This window comes from Ammospiza nelsoni, chromosome 14 (assembly GCF_027579445.1).
Source record: "Ammospiza nelsoni isolate bAmmNel1 chromosome 14, bAmmNel1.pri, whole genome shotgun sequence".
Lineage (NCBI taxonomy): Eukaryota > Metazoa > Chordata > Aves > Passeriformes > Passerellidae > Ammospiza > Ammospiza nelsoni.
The window spans coordinates 20,388,673-20,411,700 of NC_080646.1; the positions used below are offsets into that span (position 1 = coordinate 20,388,673).

A 23,028-nucleotide genomic window follows, 5' to 3' on the forward strand; every position below is an offset into this window, starting at 1 on the left:
TGTCTAAAATATGCATCCCATCATATTTACTGAATCTTTTTTCAAGCCCAAGTTGAACTGCTCCAAGTATATATAGCTTACCATTTTTAAAATAACCATGTTTTTTATCCTGTATTTTTGCACAGTGAATTAAAAATCTGAAATTTGATCCTGCTTTACCAAGTCATTTTCTGCCTGCCATTTTAACTCCTGATTGACTCCTGTTTAGTTCTTGCTTCATCTCTGCTGCACACCACTGTGTGTACAGTAAATTAAGTTCTGCGTTCCACTCCCAGCTGAAACCTAGTTCCAGACCATTTCACACAAGCAGCAAGTAGTTAGAAGCTATGTTTCAGGATCTGGAAAATAATTCTTACAGCAAATTTGCTTTAAAATTAAATGGCCACAAATCTAATAAAAGGAAATACTGCTATATTCTTATCTAAGATTTTGAATAGGAAAGGGAAATAAAGGCTAAAACTATGTGAGTAACATTTTGCCTGCTCAATTGAAAAATCAAAAAAACCCATTGAATTGCAGAATTTTGCAAACAAAGAAACCCATAGTAATTTTATTTTTAGTTGACCAAAATGTTTTACTTCTTTCAGTATGGATTTTGTAACACTATTTAAATTCCTTTAGCTCTGGGGACAGTTTTCAAGACAGTGAGGATGTTAATCTGAAATGAATTAATAAAATACACTAACACACAACTTTTCTGAAACAAAAAAAAAAAAAAAAAAGTTCAAACAATTTTCTGACTACTTGTCAGTGAAAAACTGTCCACCAAAAAATGTAGTTCCTGTAGCTCTTGCTAGTAAAGAAATACAAACTTTCTAATATTCTTCATTAACATTTCTTGGCAGCTTTCTATCCATGAAGACATTTTTATTAAGTGACTAACTGGAGATCTGATCTTTGAAGGGAACAACTTCAGTAGGGTTCTTTGAAGGGAACAACTTTGTGCTTTCTACTTCCACTAAACTCCCTGTGTTTATAAGCACAAGGGAATTCCAAAGACAGCCAAGGGTAATGACCATGAAAGTTTATCCTTCACAGAGAAATCTTGGAATAGATTTTAGATCTATGCTGAAAATGTGGCTGAGAATATGCCCTGTGGCATTGCAGTATGACCCAAAAAGCCTCAGAGATTCTCTACAGCATTTTAAGTACAAGAAACATTTTCTGGAGTTGCGCTGAGCTGCTTTCACTTCCTTCTACTTTTGTCCTCTGGAGTCATTTTGCAAACTGGTGGTAAAGTGGTGCAGTCTTCAAAACACTGGGTCTGTTTTGAGTTCTTCCTTTAAAGAGCTGATGTGCCACACACTGCCATGACAAAGAAACAACCAACCCAAAGCTCATGCTAGAAAGACAAGCACATTTTCCAAATATGTATTTTTATGATCTTCTCTGCACTGCTACAGTACAATTCCATAGATATATAGTGAATTTTGTTTGGTTTTCTTCTCTCTAACTATGCTCACACTGCTGTTCCTTTCTGCAAGAGAGTACTCCAAAACACAGGTAATCTTGCTGGGCAATTGAGAAATTCAATCCTTTCCTATCAACTGAAGATCATGAAAAAGCCCTTAAGGGTTTCCAATTTGAAATTCATATCTGTAGACCTGATCAATGAGATGCTACTTGTTTTACTGCATCCTTGTACTAAGACACAAAATGCCAATATTGGCTTTCTCCTGTGCAGTTTGTTACTTCCTGGTTTCAGAAGAGTTCATGCTCTATCTCCTCCTTACACAACCCTTCCCAGTCTTGTGTGTTCCTTTCGCTTTTGAAACTACAAAAAACCAGTTGCACTAGGCCAGGACTTTGTGAAGCTCTGAAGTAAATTATAACACTACATCAAAACACAGCTGGGGTGGGTGGGGATGTGGATGTGTTAAATATGTTACAGAGTTTTTCTCTTGAAACACAACCAGAGATAAAATCATTAAGGTGAGTTTAGCATACAAGATTACTTCTTTTTATTGCAGGGCCTAGATATATGGACACAAATTTTGAAATCATCCTCTCTAGAAGTAACTGGAGTTTTAAAAGTTATTTCAGCAAAGAAGCTGAATTAGCTGAATAATTGCATGCATTGAACCAACAGCACCTCCATAACTTTCTGAATAATTAATTAACCTGGTCATCCACTCATCACTTAGGTATGAATGTGTGCATCTGATGACTTGATTTGATGCATCAGAAGAATGCAGTGGAATAGAAAAGCCAGCAGAAAGGCAACTCTGAAAGTGAAGGATCAGAAAGGGGGTGTGAGGGAACAGACATGTAATGTCTAAAACACCCCTATGGCTTAAGGATTCCTCATCACTCTTTTAGGCAAGGGTCACAAATCTGCAATTACTAGCAAAATTATGGGAGTTCATTTAGTAAAAGTTGATGAGGGCATCTTTGGTTTTGCTCCCCTCCCCTGCTTCCCATCACAAAACTGCTAGGAGCCACAACAAAGAAGGCAAGAATCAATGTGCTTTCTTGTTGGTATCTAAAGCACTGAAATTTAGCAAAACAGCTCCAAATCCTTAGCAAGGTGTTTCTGGGGCACTTAGGGTTGATCATATACAAACATAGTAAGAGTAGGTCCTCTCAGATGTAAACTTGCCCATTGATACTCTGGGTGTTCTGGTTAGTCATGTTAGGTAAGGAGGAGATGCACACATGTGTCTTCTCACAGAAGTATGAGTATGAAGGATGGTCCCCACATGTCACAGGGCAGGTAGTTTTCTTTTCAGGGCTTCTTTTTTAAAACTTTGTGGGAGCAACTGCATTACTGCTGTATCTTCCAGGAAGCCTTGTCAAAGTCTACATAAATATTACCTCTCTTGACCCTTTTCTGTTGTATTTGCTGTAGTTTTGCTATGTGACTGTACTGATAGCATGGGCACTCACTATCAGTAGAGGAATACCTGTTAGTCTGTAAAGTTGGGAGCAATCAAAACTCTAGCCATCTCCTACTGGTAGGAATCCATCATGCAGAAAAATGGTAATTTAGACAATTGTATGACATGGTGTTTACAATGCATACCATTTCAAAAATAAGGTATTGATCTCCTTATAGTCCTATATGGATTTATCATTGTTACCTAATGCTCTTTGTGGATTCCATTTTAACACTGAAACATAAAGTTCACTATTTCCCTCTCTTTTTTAAAGGTTTGGACACATGACCAAAATGGAGACCTCTCATCTACAAAAAGGGAGAGCCATTAGGACATCTGAGCCATTAGGACACCCATGAGGCTGGAAATGTACCCAACTAACAGGGACAACTTCCATATCTAGGAGAGTGCAGACTGGAATGGACCCTGCCTGCCCCACAGGAATAACTCCCATTGATTGTGCTTCCATTAAGTGCAATGCCTTTGTTTACATGGACTTTGGCCACATCCAATTATAAAAGCAGCATTTTTTTACCTTCTTGCTGGAATATATGGGTAAATAAAGCTCTTATACTGAATACCAATGACAAGCCTAACTTAAAAAATGAAAGGCAACAGCCTCAGTGACAGAGAGTTTATGTTCTAAGATATTGCAAACTAAATGTTGGGATTTCTATCAAACTGAAGCACCAGCAATCGCTGCATATAATTTCTGTTGACTAAGCCTAAAACTCTTACTAGGGCTCCTTATCTCTGAGGCATTAAATCCTAGACCAGTGCTCAGTAAAATAGCTGAAATCCACTAATTTAAAAGAGCAGCAACTTCCACTTGATTTTCTCTCTCCTGTGGCTTGTTCCAAGAATGGAGATCAATAGCTGACAGTCTGACTTTGCATTTAAATGCCAGATAATTAAATTGTGTTATGCTGAAATGATGAAGTGATGAATTCTGGGGAGAGGAAGATGTATCTCAGCTATGTATCATTTGCAAACCACACTGAAGTAGGACACTCAGCAAAGAAGAGAACTCGGTAGTATAGTAGCCCTTTAATTACTGTATTTTTCTAATTTTTTCTACTCAGCTGTAGGAGATGTAATAAAGAAGGATGTAATATGTAATATTATGTAATATTTAAGTAATTTTAAAATTATGTAATATTTATGTAATTTATGCAATGTAATAAAGAAAGATGATTATTTAAACATCTATTGTGATTAGAAAATAAAAAAGCATCTGTAAAAGAGCCTCAAAACACATCTAGGTATTACTGAATGACAAAAAACTAAATGATGGTGATTTTTTTTTCCTTTTCCATTGGTCAATTAAACTTTTAAATAAATATACTTGAAAAGAATACTAAAAATAAAAAAAATCTGTGTGCTAATCAGCAAATCTGACCTATTGCATCACCCCAGCAAAGGAATTTCAGCCTAGAGTTCTTGCCTTGAGCCAAAAATTTGTTGTTTAAGGGACTTTCTTCATTCCTTTCATACAAAGATTGTGGCTTCAGCACAGGTCAGAAAATTCTGGTCTCTTAAAACAGACTAACATTGATGAAGGTATGTGGGATTTTGTTCTTTTTCTGTCTTGTTGATGAGCCAATTCAAACCTTTTAAAGTGACAAGGGACTACAGCAGGGCTCTCCAAATGCACGTAATAATAAAGCACTGTTTTTATTGAACAAGTCCAGTTAAAAGTTGAAAGTAATAATGTGGCCCTTGATGAGTACATATGCTGGACTGAGGCCTTGTTCAGTCACCTGAGGTCTCGTGTTACTCCTGTTGCAGCACCCCAGCAATGCTGTTTTGTTGTCTGCTACAAGCTTTTCAGCTGCACCACTCACCCTATGTTAGAGCAAACAAGGTGATTAATGGCAATGTTATACAGTCAGCAACTGAAGCCAAGAAAACAAACTCCCCAGACTCGATTCTTTCTTCTCCAGGAGGGAAAAATGTCTATCTGGTAGTGGAAACAACAGATCCAAGTGTATCAACAGGGAAGGTGCAATTAAGGTACCAACAGAAGCACAAGTTTTCCATTACCGACTCCTGTCTGGATCCTTCCTGTGCTACCTCAGAACTGCTCAGTCTGTTACCCAGCCCACTCTGCAAACCCAGAACAGCTCCAGATCAGACATCCGACTGTTAGCAGCTCCATGGGAGCTCTGGACTATGACACTCCTTGGCACCCCATCCTTCTTCAGCCCACTCTTTACAGTGGACAAAAACACTACAGTCTCACTACAGGACACTTGCACCTCTCTTTCCAATCTGGGAATTTCTCTTTGTGAAGCCCAGGATTATGCACCAACAGAGTTCACAGGCTCTCAAGCCATTCATTCTCAGTGGTGTGGTCATTGCGTAGAGAAATTATATATGTAACAGAATTAACCAAAGGTACTCATAGATCAAATGGCAGGAACCAAAAATGGCATACAGTGACTTCTTAATGACATAACTTTTTTCACAAGATTCTTTCGCAAATACCTCCATGGATAAAAACTTGAACCTGAAGATGCTCATAGTGCAAGAATGTTTGAAATCAAACTGAAACTTCATAAACCATCCCTGTCTGTACAATGACCACAGGAACAACCTCTGCAGTGGTTTAGACTGCTTTCAATGAAAGTCTCCCTCACAAATTTTTAGTTGCGGCGGCTTTCAAAAAAATTTGCACAGTAATGTTCATGATCTGTGGTTAGACAATGGAAATATTTTAAGTGGGAGAACAATTAAATAGGTAATGACCAATTATATTAATCTGGTGTGAACTCTGAGTGAATTCATGCTTAAATTGGGACACTTTGTCTCCATGAGCTCTGCCCAGCAGTTGCATGAATAGCTGCAAAGAAGGAATCACATGACCTCATGAATCAGTCTTTTCTCTGTTGACATATCAATGACTTTCTTATTATTCTATTCTATCAAAAACAGGATAATGCTTGTAAAAGCAAAGCTTATCAAATTAATGAAAGGCTGTCCTGCTATGCAAAATAACAGACTAAAGGATTATTCATCTAATCTGAGACCTGCACTTTATTTATCTGAGTTCTGGAAGACCATGAATGTCATTTGCCTCCAACTGAAGCGCACATACTTTGGCACGAACAGACCTTGCGGGTAAGTTATGACATTTCATGTGCACAGCAGCTCCCAGGATTTGGGGACAGGATGAGATTTCATTTTGCTAGAAGCCAAGCAAACAGAAGTTAGTGAAGTTGTCTTTGGCTGTAATTGGGAAATGTCTCCTTGTGAACTTTTGAACTGTTCAATCAACAACATCACAGTAACACAGCATGCCTGAAACATGGGGCTTCAGCATTTATAAGCACAGCTAAAGCTGTAAAGCTAAGTGAAAAATCTGATATTGAGAGTTTATTGCAACTGTATGGAAGAAAGAGGGAGTGGGATTTCCTGTTATTTTATTCTCATTCTGGCTGGATTCTTTGCCAGAGAGCAAGGTGGTGTTGAAGTAGTTTATGAGCAGCATCTGCCAATGGCCATATTGAGCATCCAGCTTCAAGGAACAGGCAGCTCTGGAAAGTAGTTTTATGGGCTGATAATCAAACACTAGATCTGTTGCTTGACACAAGGCAGCTACCATTCAAGGTATACATAAAATTATTGCATACATACGAAAATCTTCTGCTCAGATTGGTAAATCACCCTCCCTGTTTAAACAAAGCTTCAGTTTTTTTGTATACCATAGAGGAATTAGGTTATATTGTAACAGTTCTAATGTTCCAAACTGCCCACTTTTAAAACAGATAAATTTTTTAGAAAAAACAATTTGCAATTCAACATCCAACTCTTGCAAGTCTCATTTACATGTTCTATTTTGTAAATGCTTTCCTTGTTTATTTTGCACCTCCTTGCAGCCCCTTCAACCACAGCTGTATGAAAAGGAAAAAAGAGCACAAGTTACCTGCTCCTTTCCAGTCCCAGCTTTTTTCAGTCTTTTCTATGTGTCTCTACCAATATTTTAAGCACATACCCATGCAGGCCTCATTCTCATATCAAATCAGAAAATAAGTACGAGAAGGTTTTCAACACTTCTCTCGTTAACACCTAGAGCGTGACACAGCCAAAGTGCGCCTCAGCTGCTATGGGCACCCCGCCCTCCTGCCCGTTTGATGTCGGCTTTGAGCAGAGCGGGCGCAGACTCGGAGGGAGGCGGCCCCACCAGCTGCGCCTGACGTGTCAGGTCACAGCGTAGGACAGAGGCTATGGCCAGGGCTGGAACTCCATGAATGGAGCGTTTGCTGCATTGTGGAGGATCCAAGTCACGAGCCAATTGTCTGAGTATGACTCTGGATGTGAGACATAACTGAAAAGCTGAGATCTTACGTAGAACACAGACATATTTCAAAGACAGCTTTGCCAAGGGCATCTTGGTATATATAACATACCTTTCAAAAATAGAGAGGTGTTTCCAAAAAACTATCTTACTACGGACTCACAAAGAGTAATCAACTGGATTCCCTTTTTCTTGAGCAAATACTTCTTTTCCTACTTTTCCATCTCAAAAGTGGTATTGAAAGGCACATCTATACTATTTTAAAATTTCTAAAATATACACACATACGCCATGGCCCCTTTAGCAGCTCTGTCTTCCCTTGCCTACTGCACCCATGTCTTCATTGCTTGCCTTTACAGAGCACTCTGTAAAGTGTTAAAACTCTGTTAAACCCAGTTACGTGTCATTGCAGAATATGGTTTATATGTATGAATGATGCCACAAGGGCTGCCCAACAGCCACCATTTTCTCTGTAAGGATTTAAAAACCTTATTCACATGTAAACCATTTCACCTTGTGAGAGATCAATGATTCTTTAGCAGAGATTCTCAATTCTATGGGTCCATATACCTCAGGTAAAAATTCAGTAGCTGTAAATGTAAGCAAGATGTAGTAGAAAGGTCCCTATTACTTCCCAAAATATAAATTCCTAGTGCTCCAGCACATTTATTGCTGCTCTTCTACACTTGTTTGATTAAGTGTGCAGATCTATTCCCCAACAGACCTGCTCCTCTGGGTTAGGAGAGGAAATCCACTGGTCTTTCTGGATTTCTGAGGTGGAGCACCTGTTTCCTGTTTGCAGGAAATTAGTTGACCACATTTAACACGCCTGACGCACAGGGGCTAATGAAGTACTCTAAAATACAGGATTTCATTGTGGCCAAATTTTTTCAGGAGAAGATTCCTGGGACAGGAGACTTCTATGAAATATAATAGGAATTGCACCATTACTATGGAATTCTTGAAGACATCAGTGTCATGTAAGTCTGCAGGCTATCCTAGGCACAGGATATAATTTTTACTTTGAAAAAGATCACAGATTCCCTGCTGTTCTTACTTCCATTTGGACTCTTGCTTAATCTAAATCTAAAGTCCTAAATCTGAGGACCACAAAATTATTTGAACCTTATTTCCTGTCCATATTCCTAGCTCCTGCTGAGCGCAATTCTGGCAACCTTGGGTCTTGGGCTGAGATTCAAGAACTGCAATATGCAGAACAGCGAGGTTCATACACTTGAGTAATCGGGAGGTTCTGTTACAACAGACAGACTGTGAATAAACCCAAAGAAAACAGGAATTGCAGCTTCATGAGTTGTGGTGTTCTACCCTGACTTAGCTTTGAGGGACTGAGATGATCCAATCATTGCTGTTGCAGCTTGACAGTGCCAAATGGGACAGCTTATTATTCATCCCAAAAGATGTGATGCACAAAGTACTTTGAACTTGATTTTCAGCCAATTCGTTGGAACTTGATTCTACTTTCTTTTTAAAATTAGTTTTTAGAGCTCAATTTTAGAATTTGTGAGTAATAGACAAATAAGAGAAAAACTTAGATCTTAGAAAAAAATGATTCATCGTTACACTGCACAAAAGCAGGTATGTGTTTAGCATTTTTTCCAGAAGAGAAATACCTCAGCACTGTAAAGTTATGTACACCATGCTGTCTGCATGCTCATCAAGGTGTGTTTTATAATTAGAAGGGTCAAGACTGACCTAGGAACTTAGGACTCTTTTTATATATTAAAAAATTAGATATTAAAAAAACAAAGGTGGTCTGATTTCCAAGTGAGAAACATCCGTGCAGTGAAAATTACTGTTGCTCTTACTGTGTTAGTTTGTGAAACCACAATATATGTACTCAAATCAAAAAAGTACCAGCACAGTCACTTTTTCATAAAGGGAATACCACAGACCTTACAAGGCACTGATGAGAATGGTACAGCCTCCTTAGAACTATCTGATTGAGGAAATAGTTATGTGATAATGTGGATTTCTTTGCAAATGGGACTGGAACTCAGTTCCTCTAGAGTATTCAAAGAAGAAAAACTATCAAGCACACCAATCACATCAGCTCCTTGTGTTTCTGTAAGAAATTTGTGTAAACCTCTAAGAAAGCAATTTGCATGTCAGCACCAGAAAGACATAGCTTATACCAAATGAGTATGAGTCTCCTGCAAACAACAGTGGTCATATCCAAGTGACAATGTATATTGTAATCTTTCCAAGGATACTCCACACACAGACCAGAGTTAGTTCTTGGAAAGAGGCTTTAAGCAAACATTTGGACAGAAGTTCAGCGGAGGTAGGGAATGTTTTTCCAAACTAATTAGTCTGTAATTCACCTGCAAATGCTAACCATAGGACCACAAGCTGATGACATAACCTCAGAAAGTACAGCTGCTTTTTCAAGAATTCATTACAAAATCAGAGCACCAGCCAGATAACATTCTCTCAGAATGTTTTTGTAACTTATTATATTCTTGATGACAAAAAATAAATTTTAGTAATTTTTGCCTTAAAGACAAAACTTAATCTAGTGATTTGTACAATCAAGGGGAACTAGTTTCTTGCATGTAGAAGTTAAATTATGTTCCTGTAAGCAATCTGTAAGAACACCAGTCAGGATTCTTTTTTTCACTGCGAGGTTTGAAGTTAGACTGAGAGGAGGGAAGTACTCAAATCCTTACGAATCTATCAAACATGGTGAAAAGAAGAGCTAGGGGTTTTTTCATTTTACAGAGTCCTTCAAGGAATTAACAGCAGCCTATTAAATAATCTCATTTGAAATTATAAGGGAGAGAAAAGGAAGTATCAAGTAAAAGACATAGGTTTAAAACAGCATATTATCACAGAGGTGATTTTGTTTTGATAAGGTCACTGATATTGCTTTCTCCAGAGGCCATACTGCTCAGAAAAATCACATTCAGAAATGCAGATAAAACAGACGAGTTCTACATGACTTTTTACCAGTAAGCAGTTTAGCAAAAAGTCTCTAAAATGTGTAGCCCTTCACCATGCAAGCCCTTTTGGTATGAGTCGGGTGAGAATTTATCCTTGGAGTGGAAAGCTGTATTTGCTTAGTCCACATTGCTTACTGGAGACATCAGCCAATTCCAAATACTGCAGTAGGGTAAGAAGCAGAATCACAAAATGTTCTGTTCTTTTCGTTGCCTTTTTTTTTTTTTAAAGAACACCCCTTTGGGGACTGACTGAAACTTTTCTTAGAAGATACTGGTGCTGAACATCTGTACTTTGACAAGCAGTGTTTAAAAGCTGTTTCTCATTACACTTTTGTCTCTGCAGTATATAGTTAGAGCTTTGTAAATTACCACTTTAGTATAAGGTATCTGACAGTCATGTTCCTAAACACATTTCATCTGCACGTCCCAGTTATAGAAGTCTGGGACAAGGTTCATGGTAAAACGTTTGTGCCAGTTGTTGTACAATAGTTGCTTACATCAGTGAGCACAGCAAAGATAACATTGTCATCTGCCTGACCACTTCATTCTCTGAAAGTGACCAATGACACTTTTTAATTAAAATGACTCCCCAGAAGTTACACTGCTCCATTTGCACTCCAAGCTCCAACAGATATTGGCTTAAATCATATCTTATTTGGTCAGCGAGGTGGTGCCCTTAATGATATTATCCTGCAGATTGAAAGCAGATGCCAACACAACAAAACTCACTCAAGCTGAAGGAAAATGTGGAAAACTGGTGTAAATCTTTCAGCATGGTAGTTACCTCGATCTTGTGTTGTATCTGAACTCATTTGCAGATGAGACGTTAAGAAAGCTGTGGAGTTCCTAAAGGAATGATGAGTAACACTGTTCCCACAACTCTCAGTTATGCTCCTCATAAGGTTACTGTTTCTGACCCCCCACAAACTCTGCAGTCATTTGAAAACCTCCAGCTCTTACCTGCGCTGTAGAATCCCTTGCAACAGTGCAAGGGATTCTGCAGCGTGGGTAAGAGCTGGAGGTTTTGGGCACAAGGAGAATTCTCCCTCCAGGTTCCACTAGTTGAGCAATGCTGAGTTAATCTACCAAGTTGAGACAGCCCTATTCCCCTTTCAAAGTCTCAGCAGCGCATGGAGGAGCAGCAGAATCAGAGTCAGGGTTCACTAAAAGTTATATTTAACTGTGCAAACCCACTTTTATGTGTATTATTAATGCAATGCGATATATATGCATATTATATTTGCAGGTGGTGGGTTAGGAAGAGGTTTCTTTCCCAATGAAACACAAGATTCTGTGCTTAAAAACCCCCCCTGTGTGTTTCCTTGTTAGGGACACTGAGAGTTGTTTTTTTTTAAGACAAATGGCAGGTGATTAGCTAGAGATAGTCTTACCTCATATCATCCAGCTTGAAGTAAAATTGATTCTATTAAATTCACACCTAGCATCTACTAAAATTAGTAATCAGTAATTTTAATTACTTTGTCTCATGATCAAATTCTACATCTCCTCTGTCATTTGAAAAAAAAAAAAGAGCTTTTTTGATACATTTCTTATAGACCTGTTTATGCTAGTAACATGTAGGGTACCTCCTACCTATGTATGGGTACCTATAAATTCCAAAGTATTTGCTTTTCTGGTTGCCCACATATTTGCTAATACATTTCTATTTAAGCTAGAATTTGGTTCCAAATGTTGCCAGTCTGAGTAATTCTTAAATGCTAGCAAGAAGAATTACACAGTTTTCAGTGATGAAAGCTGAGGAAATAGATGGTGTTTGCATAAAGGGCAAAATATATATCAATGAGAATCCAGTCTGAAAGTAATCCTTTGGGGTATCTAAGAAATTCAGTTTTGTTTTGGCCATGTTAGGAGAATTCAGAAGACATATTTAGAAATACATCCTGAATTTATTACACAGTCAGGCTAAACATTCTATTGGCACTGCTTGTATAGACATATATACAGCAAATGGAAGTTTCCATTGGCTTTGAGGGGCTTTCAGTGCTCTGAAAGCATAAGAAAGCTGCACACAATTTACACAGGGCTTGGAAAATATATCAATCACCAGAACAATCAAAAACTGCCATGGCCCCTATGTATTAATGCTCATCTGCAGTCCTTCTGCTGGCAATTAAAAGAGATTGCAAATTAAAATTTAGTAAGTCCCTACATATAAATAACAAAAATTAGTCCATGGTTCTGTGAGGTTTTAGCAGCATCTCTGTTCTATTTGTTATACCAGAATAAGGCCTAAATTACTAGATTAAAAATGTAGGAAAGCACTATATTCAACTGGGATGTTTGCAAGAATGTAAAATAGTCTCTAAAGTCCCAGTCTAGTATGTAAATTTGTACCAATGTAATTTCATTTATTTACCCTGAAAATGCAAAATAAATATTTCCCTGATCTATCAACAAACAGCTCATAATTTCACCAAAAATTTGCAGGAAACATCTGAATGTACTAATCTTTCTCAGCTGCCTCCATTCTAAGTTCCTGTAGTGGTTGTTTACTTTAAAAAAGCTCAGTACATCACTTCTGGCTGCTGTACCTCACCTGATCTTGCTCTAGAAAAGTTAGCATTTCTGCTGCTCTCCTTCACCAGCTTTAAAAGCTACTGTTGAAGATAGTAAGGTCATAACTAGCACGCCCATTGTCAAGGGATATTCTAGATAGCTGCAGGACCAAGGCAGATGGAAAGATGCAAAACATGCAGCAGCAATACTGTTCTTTCATATGACTTTTTCAAGGTCCTCTATTCCAAAAACTCATATAACTTAAAACCAAATAATAGAGAGTGGTCTGGTAGGAATATAGTGTGCAATAAATCTAAGATAGCTTATTGGTCCATTGACTGTAACATCAGCAGATACCCAGTCACCAGTATTTTGCCTATATTTCCTGAGAGCACTACAAAAGGACTGTAAGTGATTACAGCAAATCTTTTCCTTGCACTAGAGGTCATTTCAGGATACGCTTACTTTAATACCATTTGACTTGTGCCAAGTTCTTGGTTAGTAAATGCTTTTTATGTTTAGGCTGCAAAAAAGCTTCTGAGGTCGTTTTTCTACAAGTAACCACAACGGTGGCAATCTGAACTTTAAAAATTTTCCTTTTATATTAAGCGGAGGCCGTCTAAGATCTGCTGAATCTGCAAGACCTGAAAAATACAGGATATGTGTGTCTGACTTCAGTGCCTGCACTTAAATAACCCACATTGTCTAGCTATTGTTAAACTGAACACAGCAAGATAATGATCTCACTGCCCATGCAAATCTACCTCATAAAAGCCAAGTGGGTAACAAAGGGAAAAAAGTATACCTATAGAAATTCTACAGAAAGGACCCTTCAAAAGTTGTCCTGCATTTGAACAGCAGAGTATTTTTTTGGCTCTGTCAGCACCAACTTCCAGACAGCTGATCCAAGATTGGAAGGGGGTGGGGGGAAGTTGGAACATGCTTAACTTAAAAAACAGAACTAGAAACCACATGTCCAATATAAACAAGTTCCAGGTTTCTGGTTTTGGATGTGCCCTAAGCATGTTCAGCCAGACAATAAAACAATGGAACAGTTGTTTTAAATGGTTAAAGGTGCCTTCTTTTCAGATGGAATCCAATTGTGAGTTTGTTTCATATGGAATTCCAGTTTACCAAAAGGTTTGTTTATGCAAAACTTCTGTCAGATAAACTTTCCAGTGTCTTGCAGAGAAATGCTACTGCAGGAAAGTCTTCTGCAGATCATTTTGAACACTCTTGTCCACAGAGCTGTGATTAATTTCTAATACAAACACAGCAATCAATTGCAACTGTCCATTCATTTAAAACCTTGCCTGCCAGTTTATTCTCGACTGTTTGTAAGACCTAGGTCTTGTCACTGAGAAAGAAAGTGCTACTACCAGTGCCTAGGTTGAGGGAAGCAACTGGAGGGTCATCCCTCTTCACTACTTCCAATAGTAATAGGTTTCATTATGCTGGCCCTATGTCCCACTTCCATGCTAAAACAAAAATGGTTTATGAAAAGAGAACTCTGTGATGTTTCTGATTTTTCATTAGACACATAGCTGTAACAATAAGTACAGTTTTACTTTAAATGTTTTTTACCTACAATGTCTAAATTCTGTTGTTACCAGAAACTTTATTTCTATGTCTTCTGCATGATTAATATCTCCACAAAGACTGAGGAGAAAGAGGGGGAAAAGGAAATAAAGGGAAGCCTTTCACAGAGGAACCTGTATAACCATCAGGACAGGTAGTTCCCCCTAACAGCTAATATTAATCAAGTGTGTGGTAAATACAGATGTCATCCAGCTGGGTTCTCCATGCAACTAATTTAGCCCTAACTCTTTTGCAGCTGAATTAACTGAATCTTACTGTTTAGTCTTGAAGCGGCCACATAAAAGGAGTGAGTAGGAATTGTTCTACTTTTCTTTCTGACTTCAGGTCCTTTTGAAACATGTTTTAAAATTTGTTTACTCTTTAAGAAGTTTATGCCCTGTGTTTATTTCAAAGACTTGTATTAAGAAACTTATAGCATATATATTTTTTTGCTCTCTTCAATGAACACAGATTGTTTGATCCAGGTTTAAAATCAATACTTTAAAATAAGAATTTTAGTCTTGAGAATTGCATTGCAGGGGGAAGACTCAGGACTTTGAGGGAAGTTGTTCTATGTTTTCTACTGACTTTTTTTTATATGTTGAAATTTTCTTAGAGGGAGTAAGAAAGCAGTTGCAGAGTACTTTCAGAGGAAACACAAACAATGCATTGAAAATCTGTATTGTTTTTAAAAATACAGGTTTATTAAATGAGTTAAGATTATCAGTTTTCAGGAATAAAGTAGCAGGCTGCTGAAGTTCTTAACACTGAAAAAGAAGGCTGTCGCCTTAGGCTGGAAAGACAAATGTTTTGTGAGGCTGATATTTGAATCTGCCCAGAAGTCACCATTTGGGCCCATCTCAGAAAAAAACAAACAACAAAAAACGTATAGAAAATGTTTTGATGCACTCAGCGAAGTAAGGAGTGGAAGGCACTTAAGGGACACAGCAGCCTAGAGGTACCTTGCAGCTTTTGGATAATCTGGGTGTATGCTAATGAGACTGAAGGAAGCATTCAGAGCCGACAAGTTGTTTCTAACTTTTAACGCAAGAAATCAAACCCAGGAGGCCCAACAAGCAGAAGGACAAATTCGTTTAGTCTGTCTTTTTGCCTTTGGGAAATCTGTGCTGGGGAAAGGCCTTTTCAATTTCCTCTGGCATCCTGTCCAGAGGGAGTGCAGCCCTCCGTAAGTCCCGGTATGCAGAGCAGCCAAACTGGCAGCTCAGGAGGAAGGATTCAAGCACCAGCACCACTCATTTCATCCTGCTGTAGACAAGAGCTGTCTGCAGTCCTCCTTTGCACTGCTCTTGAGTAGCACAGAAGGCCCTAGGTTGAGTTTCTTCTCTTGTAATCTTTTCCTTCAAAGCCTTGGGTCTTCACCAACACTGCCAACCTGCTACACACCTACACATATATGCCTTCAAGAGTCACTGTGTGCCTAGAGACAAGCTAAAAGAAACCTCAGCCAGGTCTAGTCCATGGGTTTTTATTTAACTAGCTATGGTTCTGGTAATTGGCAGGTGCTAAAACAGAAGATAAAGTTTATTTTTATGATAGAAAAACTTGTTTCTTCCATTGGTTAATTAGTTTCCACACACAGGGATGGCATCTTTATTCACAACTTAAGGGAAGCTGTGCTTTACTGTTTTGAATTAACATAGTGTGACCAAATCAGACTTACTAGAACTGAAAGTGAAATCCAAACCTCTATTTAAAATGGGTAATTTGTACTTTACATAAAGGCCTCTTTACCAGCCTGAACACAGACCATATACTCCTCCTGTTTGTCCAGCCCAACTGTTATGCTCTTGTCATACTTGACACAGCAAGGTCTGATTGCTTTATTCTCAGATTGTTTTCAAATACCAATTACTAAGACTCCAGGCTGAGACTGGTGCCCAGTTCTCCTTAACTTCTGCTAATTTGTGCAGGCTCATTTAATTCTGATGACTGACTGAAAGGCTGTTTCTGTGTTATGATGTGCTGCTTAGTGCTTAGAACTAGTTAAGTTTAGAAGGACAGTTTAAAGGAGTTAAATTAAGGTTTATTTCATGCTTTCTCTGCATTCCTGATGGCGATGGTGTGCTAATGGAGGATGGCTAAAATCTTGAGAGGTCCCAACAATTTGGTGGGGAGCTGCAATGCACAGGATTCTTGTGATTCCTGCTCAAAATGCCATTGTTTTTTCTCTATGTATAAATGTGTAATACAGTGCAATAAGCCGGGACTCTCTACAGTCTCTCAGAACACAGTGGTCCTGGACAAGACTCTGTAAGATTGTAGCCTGTAGACTTCTGTTAGGCTCTGTACTGTCTCCCTTCTACCACTGGTGCACCAAGAGACTAACTGGTTTCCAGTAACTCCAGAAAATGTGCTGAAAACCTTTGCACTGAAAACCTGCTCACATGAAGGGGAATTCTGTCATGTGAATTATTTATCTGATTTTTTGTAAGTCCTTTGTGTTTAGGAATTTTCTCAGTGGAGAGGATTTTTAAAATCCATGCATCAATAAAATCTTTTTTTTATCAGTGGAGTCAGTATAGCTTAGGTTAAATGGGGGTGCTGTCTCTATGGACCACAACAGAGCTTCTGAGATCCACAAGAAAAGTATCTGAACTTGAAAACTACCCACTGACACTAAATATAACCTTCTGGTAAACATTAAAACTTCAAGGGCTTTGTGGCTGATGATCATATTGAACTCCAGGACATTCAGTGAGAGACTAGAGTAGAAAACATAAACATGAAAAGAAACATAGGGGGATGGGAACTTTGAAAGCTGGTGGAGAGAACAGAGAAGATTTTGGTGATTTTTTTTTTGCCTGGTTCAAGGGTTTCCAGTGTAATAAAGCTGAAGTATTCATAAGGCTGAGACAGGTTAACCAGTAATGTACAAAAAAGCTCACAAGAAACTGTGGATTGCTCCAGCACATTTCGTCCTAATAGGAGTACTAAAAAACACTGTACACTGAGTAAAGAACAAAAAGCAGATGCTCTTGGCATTTCCATCTTGGTTCTTCTGCTTTAAATAGGAGAATTAGCATCCTCTGCACTATGGTTTTTACTTCATGTATATAAGCTCTGATATCTGGCTATAATTATCAGAAGGATTTCACACAGAGCACCAAACAGCTGGAAAATTGTACCAGCTCTCAGTCCAATGTGGGCTGGATTTGATACAATAGTACTTGGAAGGCTCTTTATCTCTTTGACATAAGCTCAAGTATCTGGTCTATCCTTCCTCACACCATGAAGACCAAAACCTTTACTTTTTCAGCAAAGTATCGGACAAGGACAAGCAAGTTTCTAAAGCAGATCATAAACTGTTTTTTTCAAGTATCTCTTGCATGATCATCTGTTATCTTCTAGCCTGCAGTGCTGTCCTCAGCCTTCAGGTCACCCCTAAATACCAGCTCACCTAGTCTTACAGCACATGGAAGAAGTTCTGCTCCATAGCAGAAGTTTTGACCACTCTTAGCAAACATGGCTGGGACTTAGTTGGATCGGTGTTTAAAGCAGCTTCCATGTGTAGCTGGGGCACTTTGACCACTGCTCTGTGAGGTGGATAGCCATCACCCTGTCTATCTGACAACTGGGCAGACTGATGTGTTACTTGACTAGTTCAGGATGACTAGAAAGCAGAGAAGACCCAAAGCCCTCGTTCTAAAGCAGTAAAACACCAACGTGTTTGTAAGAACAATCATTTACCAATGCTGGAAGCGATCACTTTCTCTGTTAGCTTAACTCTTATTGTCTTACAAACTTTTTTCAAGGCTGTAACAATTTCTTTTAAAGACAGAAAGAAAAATGCAAACATCTTAGAAAATATTCTGCAAGGAGAGTAAGAGGCATTTAAGCCTGTTTAAAACCCAATCCAAACAGAGACAGACCTGTTGCCAGTGAGGAGGAAAACTTGGCAGCTTTGCTTAAAGCTTCCCACACAGACACTGGAGACGAAAGAAAACAAAGAAGCTGTAGTCCCTGAGGGTCCTGCCACTCCCTGGGCAAAAACAGTCCCTTCCCTGCTTTTCCTTTAGCTCTCAGACACACGTGTGCTCTCTTAGTGCCATTAGTACAGCAATAACAAATTGAGCCCTACAGTCGTGAAAAAAATACAGGAAATGAAGAGTTAAAAAAAAAAGGGAAAAGAGAAAAAAAAAGAGAGAGCTTGGAGGCGAGCCAGCGTCCCCGAATGACTCCACTCTGCCGGCAGCCTGGAGCGACACTCCCTGCCGGCCCTGCCCTCCCTCCTCTCCCGGCAAGGCGGGCATGCCCAGCCCTCTTCTCTTTATCAGGGGCTGGAGTTCCCCTTCTTGGTCTCTGGTTGGTTTGGAAACCCAGAAACGTTGCTAAATTTATCTTCCCCTTTCAGGACAATGGCAAATGCCAGCAATAAGAAAGCAAAAGAACTGAAAATTAATGGAGACAATTCCCTGCAAGCCAAGTGGAAACACCTTTTCTGTGTAACTCCCAAGGCGGCAAAAAGCAGTTACACAGTGCAAAGCAGGACAGGCTGCCTGGGGTGCCAGGAACACACTGTTCCTTTGGCTGTGTGCCACAGGGAATTGTCCATCCATATGCTCACATTTGATGGGGCTTTCTTCTCTCCCACAGAGAGCAAAGCATACCATCAAATTAGACTGGCTCTTACTTTATCTCAGGACAGGAAAAGCTGAAGGCACACAGAAAGTAAGGCCAGCACGGGTGAGGCTGAGGCTGACACCTCAGAGCTAAAACTGCTCAGGAGTTATGTCATGTTTAATTCTGAGGATCTCGTTGTTACTGCTCTTTTTAAAGAGAACTGACCATACATCTTAGCAAACTAATTTAGCATCTGAAATTACTCAGTGGAACATCTTGCACAAGTCTGCTCTAGTCGGTGCGGTGCCTCCACACATGTGCTATGATTGGTGCCTTCAGCAGAGACTGGGCTTCTTAATTTTTGGTGTCCCCTTTCTGACTGGAAGCCATTCTGTTTCCCAGCACCAGGCAGAGGCACGAGGTGTGGCAAGTCATGGGGCCTATTTCAAGATGGCCCTCCGAATACTTTCAGTGCAACTTTCTCAAGGCTTGCAAGACTTCCACTTTTTCTGTGGGTGTGTCTCATAAATTACAGTAGCAACAAAAAAAGTGTTCAGCCTTCAGCAAGAAGTAAGCACTGAACACTGATGAGTACAAGTTACTGGCTGCATTCAAATGTTTTTTTCTTTCGAATTTGGTTCTACCCAGCTGCCAAAAGTGTTTTAGACACTGCCCATATCCCCCTCTCTCCTCACTCATGGTGTCTCCTTGCGACTCGTGTTCAGCCTCTCATCTACCTTCTGCTTACTCTAGCTTTCACAAAGTGTCTGCTGAAAAAAGAAACAGATACACAGCCATGTAGGTGCCTCTAGAACATTTAATTTAAACATATCGAGAGTACTGATACTTGCATGGGAAGTGATAAGCTGGTATAAAGAGAGGGACTGGACCAGGGAGTAGGGAAAATGGGGAGGTAAGAAGTACTGGAAAGGGAAGTAGAAGACACACAGAACAAGAAGGCCAGCAGCTAAAAATTACAGCTTGGTACAATCCACACAGGTGACCCGCATGCCGTTCCCTAAGACATTAACAAAAAAGGGCAACATTAGCTTTGAATCTATGCCCAGTAAGGGTTTATTCCCAGAGGGGTTTTTTTTGTTGTTGCTGTTTGGTTTTCCCGAGCTTGAGTTCCGAGAGGTGAAACCATAACAGTGGCCAAATAAAAGTTTGTTTGGTTTTGTTTTTCATTTTAATTACCAAGCTGTAACAAATAAATCTCTGGCTGGATTATAACTAACCTGTATGGGTCCTTAGATGAGCTTTAAGATGGGAAGATTTGCCATAAACTTTTTCACACCCCACATAGTGGCATTTGTGCTTTTTCTGGGGTGATCCAGGGTCAGTCCAGCTTCTTATGCGTTTGTTCTTTTGTCTGGGGCTTGGTTCAGTTACTGCAGCCAGGCTAGTAGGTGTGGCTGCTCTTTCTCCTCCGCTCTTACCAGCTGAAGGCAGACTTTCTTCCCCAAACTCCTTAGGAGCAATAGAAATGTGTATTTGTTCTGTTACATCAAGCGTCTCTGTTTTTTCCGTCCTTAGAGCAGGTGAGTTTGGGACATGCTGGTTCAGATCTGCTAAAATGCTAGCTACCACAAGTAATGATGATCCATTGTCTTTCCCAGTTTCTCTGACTTCCCGTCTATCTTCTCCATTGGATGAAGGAAATATTGCTGCATCAGGTTGGGGATCAGGCTCCCCTTTAGGACTATGGATAACAGCACGACTTGACATAGAAACAAGGCACTCTGCTGCAAAATGATCCACATATGCTGCTGTTGCCATTTTTCATAAGTTTAAAAAGAAATCCAAACAGATGAAGACAAAAAAAGAAAAAACAAACCCAACACAACAGCGCTCTTCCCCTTTTAAAAAATATTACACAAGCAGACTTTTCCCTCCCTTATTTCTTAGGATCGGTTTGTAGGAGTAAAGGCTGATATCGCAGCCATCAAACCCACACTATGTTCGTGACGATCACACCCAGCTTGTCACAAAATCGAAAAAGCGTTGGCGGTCCAATGGAAGAGAAAAAGAACAGCAGATAGATCCTGGCACTGGCAGCTTGTTGCTCGGAGCATGGATCAGTGCCGTTTTTCAAGAAGGCAACGAGCTGGCGATGCGGTCTCGCAGCCCTCCCATCGCGCTGTGACAGCGGACCCGGCGCTCCCCGTTATCGCAGCCCGGAGCCGCCCGGACCCCGCGGGGCGTGGCCTGGGGAACATCTGGGCGTGACGTCAGCGCGGGGCCGCAGCCCGCGCCAGCAGGTGGGCGGCGCGCGCGGGGGGCAGCGCCCGGCGGCGGGAGCAGGCGCGCGATTGGCTGGGCGGCGCGCGCGGCCGGCACCCTCCGCCCCCGGCGCGGCCGCAGCGCGCAGGGCGGCGCGCGCGGACCCCTCCGCCGGCGCCGGGCGCGGCCGGGAAGCTCCCGCGCCTTGGGCCGCCTCCCGCGCGCGCTCTGACCGACGCGAGCGATTCGGGAACAGCCGTGTTAGAGCGGCGCCGCGAGGGACAATTTAACAGGCGCTGAACTTTACAAGATGAAAACGTGGTGAAGTTGGAACTGGCACAAGTGACAGGAAGAAGCGAGGCTGCACGGTTTGGTCCGCAGCTCCACAGATGGAGCTCGCGTGTGGATTTTAATGGGTTGTGACAGGTTTAACCAACTGCCAGGGAACACACTTGGAATCACCTTCCTGTCACAACTCTAGCACTCCGCAGCCTCGGAATTATTTAAAAGTACAAACGCAAATAACTTGGGTTTCATAATTATGCTCTGCATGTAAAAAATACAGCTTGACCAGTTTTATAGAGATTAATGCCTGAATCAAGGAGTTGTATGTGTAATTTACCGAGAAGAAGAAATGCATCTGAATGGAGATCTGAAAGCACTTGTGACACCTATTGCCTTTTGCTGGACCATGTTTCTCCAGAGTAATTCCTATAAAATTCATGTCTTTAGCAAAGACTTTTTTTTTTCTCTGAGACAAGAGATGATCAGAGGAGGGCTGCTTTGGAAGTCCTTCTCTCTGGAGGAAAAGTTTTGTGGAGTTTGAGGCAGTGTGAGTGGAAGTGAACATCTGTTCCAGAAACCCAAACAGTTTTGCTGCTAGGTTGAGCAAAAAGTTGGTTTCATACATGTGAGAATACCACATTCAGGAGTAAAGACTGCTTATGTTACCAGTGTGCTTTGTGAAAAAATGGAATTTATGTCCCCATGCAGCACTGCCCCTCAGGGCCAGGTTCATGGCATAACCAGCCACAGTGCCCCCATGTCTGCTCAGAACACGGCAGCCTGTGGTGCAGTCTCTGTAGCAAAGAGAGAAATAAGGTACACCCAGTGCAGGAGGATGTGGTTTAATGCTGAATTGAGACAGAACATTTTGATGCAACCATATCGTACTATACCATTTGTTCTGAGCAGATCTACAGGAAATGTTAATACATTTCCAAATAAAAAGGCTGAGTTTGGGACTTACCTGTTAGATGAAAAAGGAATTCTGTGGAAAACATCATTAAAAGAAATATTACTTGTGCTTAAGCTCAGCCTCCTTCTTGAGAGAGAAGAATTGCTTAAGCAGACCTACCTGGAGGTTCTTTAGTAGTAGACTCTGAGAAGAAACCCTGCAGCTCTTTCAGCGTGAGAAGAAACAGGGGCCATTTTCAGGGAAATGAGGAAAGGGCAATACTTAAGCACAAGTTCTCAGTCTTAACTCTGGGATCAAGGACATCGATCAGAAAATGGATAGTAAAAGGGAGATCTGAACTATTCTGGTTGCCAAGCACCAGCAGACTCTGATGGGGGGTTCTAGAGGCTCCCTGCTATTCTCTGTGCCCTCAACCCACACAACCTCCTCAGCGCCGCTGGGCCCCTCTCCTACCGCCTCTCCTCGACGCTCTCTCACCCCGTCGCGCGCTGTTCGGGTCGAGATCTTTCCCGCTGTGCAGCAGTAGCTTTCCCGGGGTCGGAAGGGCCGGTGTGGCCGGTCCCCGGCCGGACACAAGTGCTGCCACAGGCGGCAGGGAACTCGCAGCCCTCAGGGGTTCACGCCCTCAGCGCGGCCCTCACCGCTTGCCCGCCGGCAGAGACGAGAGCTGTGATTGGTTGCCCCGGCCTACTCGGGGCGGGCCGGCCAATGGGGAAGGCCCTTGTGAGGTGCGAGGCTGCCCTCGTCCAGGTGCTCGCGCCGTGCGGGCGGCGGTGTGTCCGTGGGGCCGGGGGCGCT

General features: G+C 40.9%; 1 protein-coding gene across 1 annotated transcript in view; it reads right to left on the reverse strand.

Moving 5' to 3' along the window:
* KLF13 (KLF transcription factor 13) overlaps positions 1–20,969 on the reverse strand; it is a 33,050-nt gene extending 12,081 nt beyond the window's left edge. Inside the window, exon 1 of the mRNA XM_059482242.1 lies at positions 20,048–20,969. Coding sequence (XP_059338225.1) covers positions 20,048–20,588 — 541 coding nt within the window. The 5' untranslated portion in view covers positions 20,589–20,969. The remainder of the gene's footprint in view (positions 1–20,047) is intronic.
* Between the last annotated feature and the right edge of the window lie 2,059 nt (positions 20,970–23,028).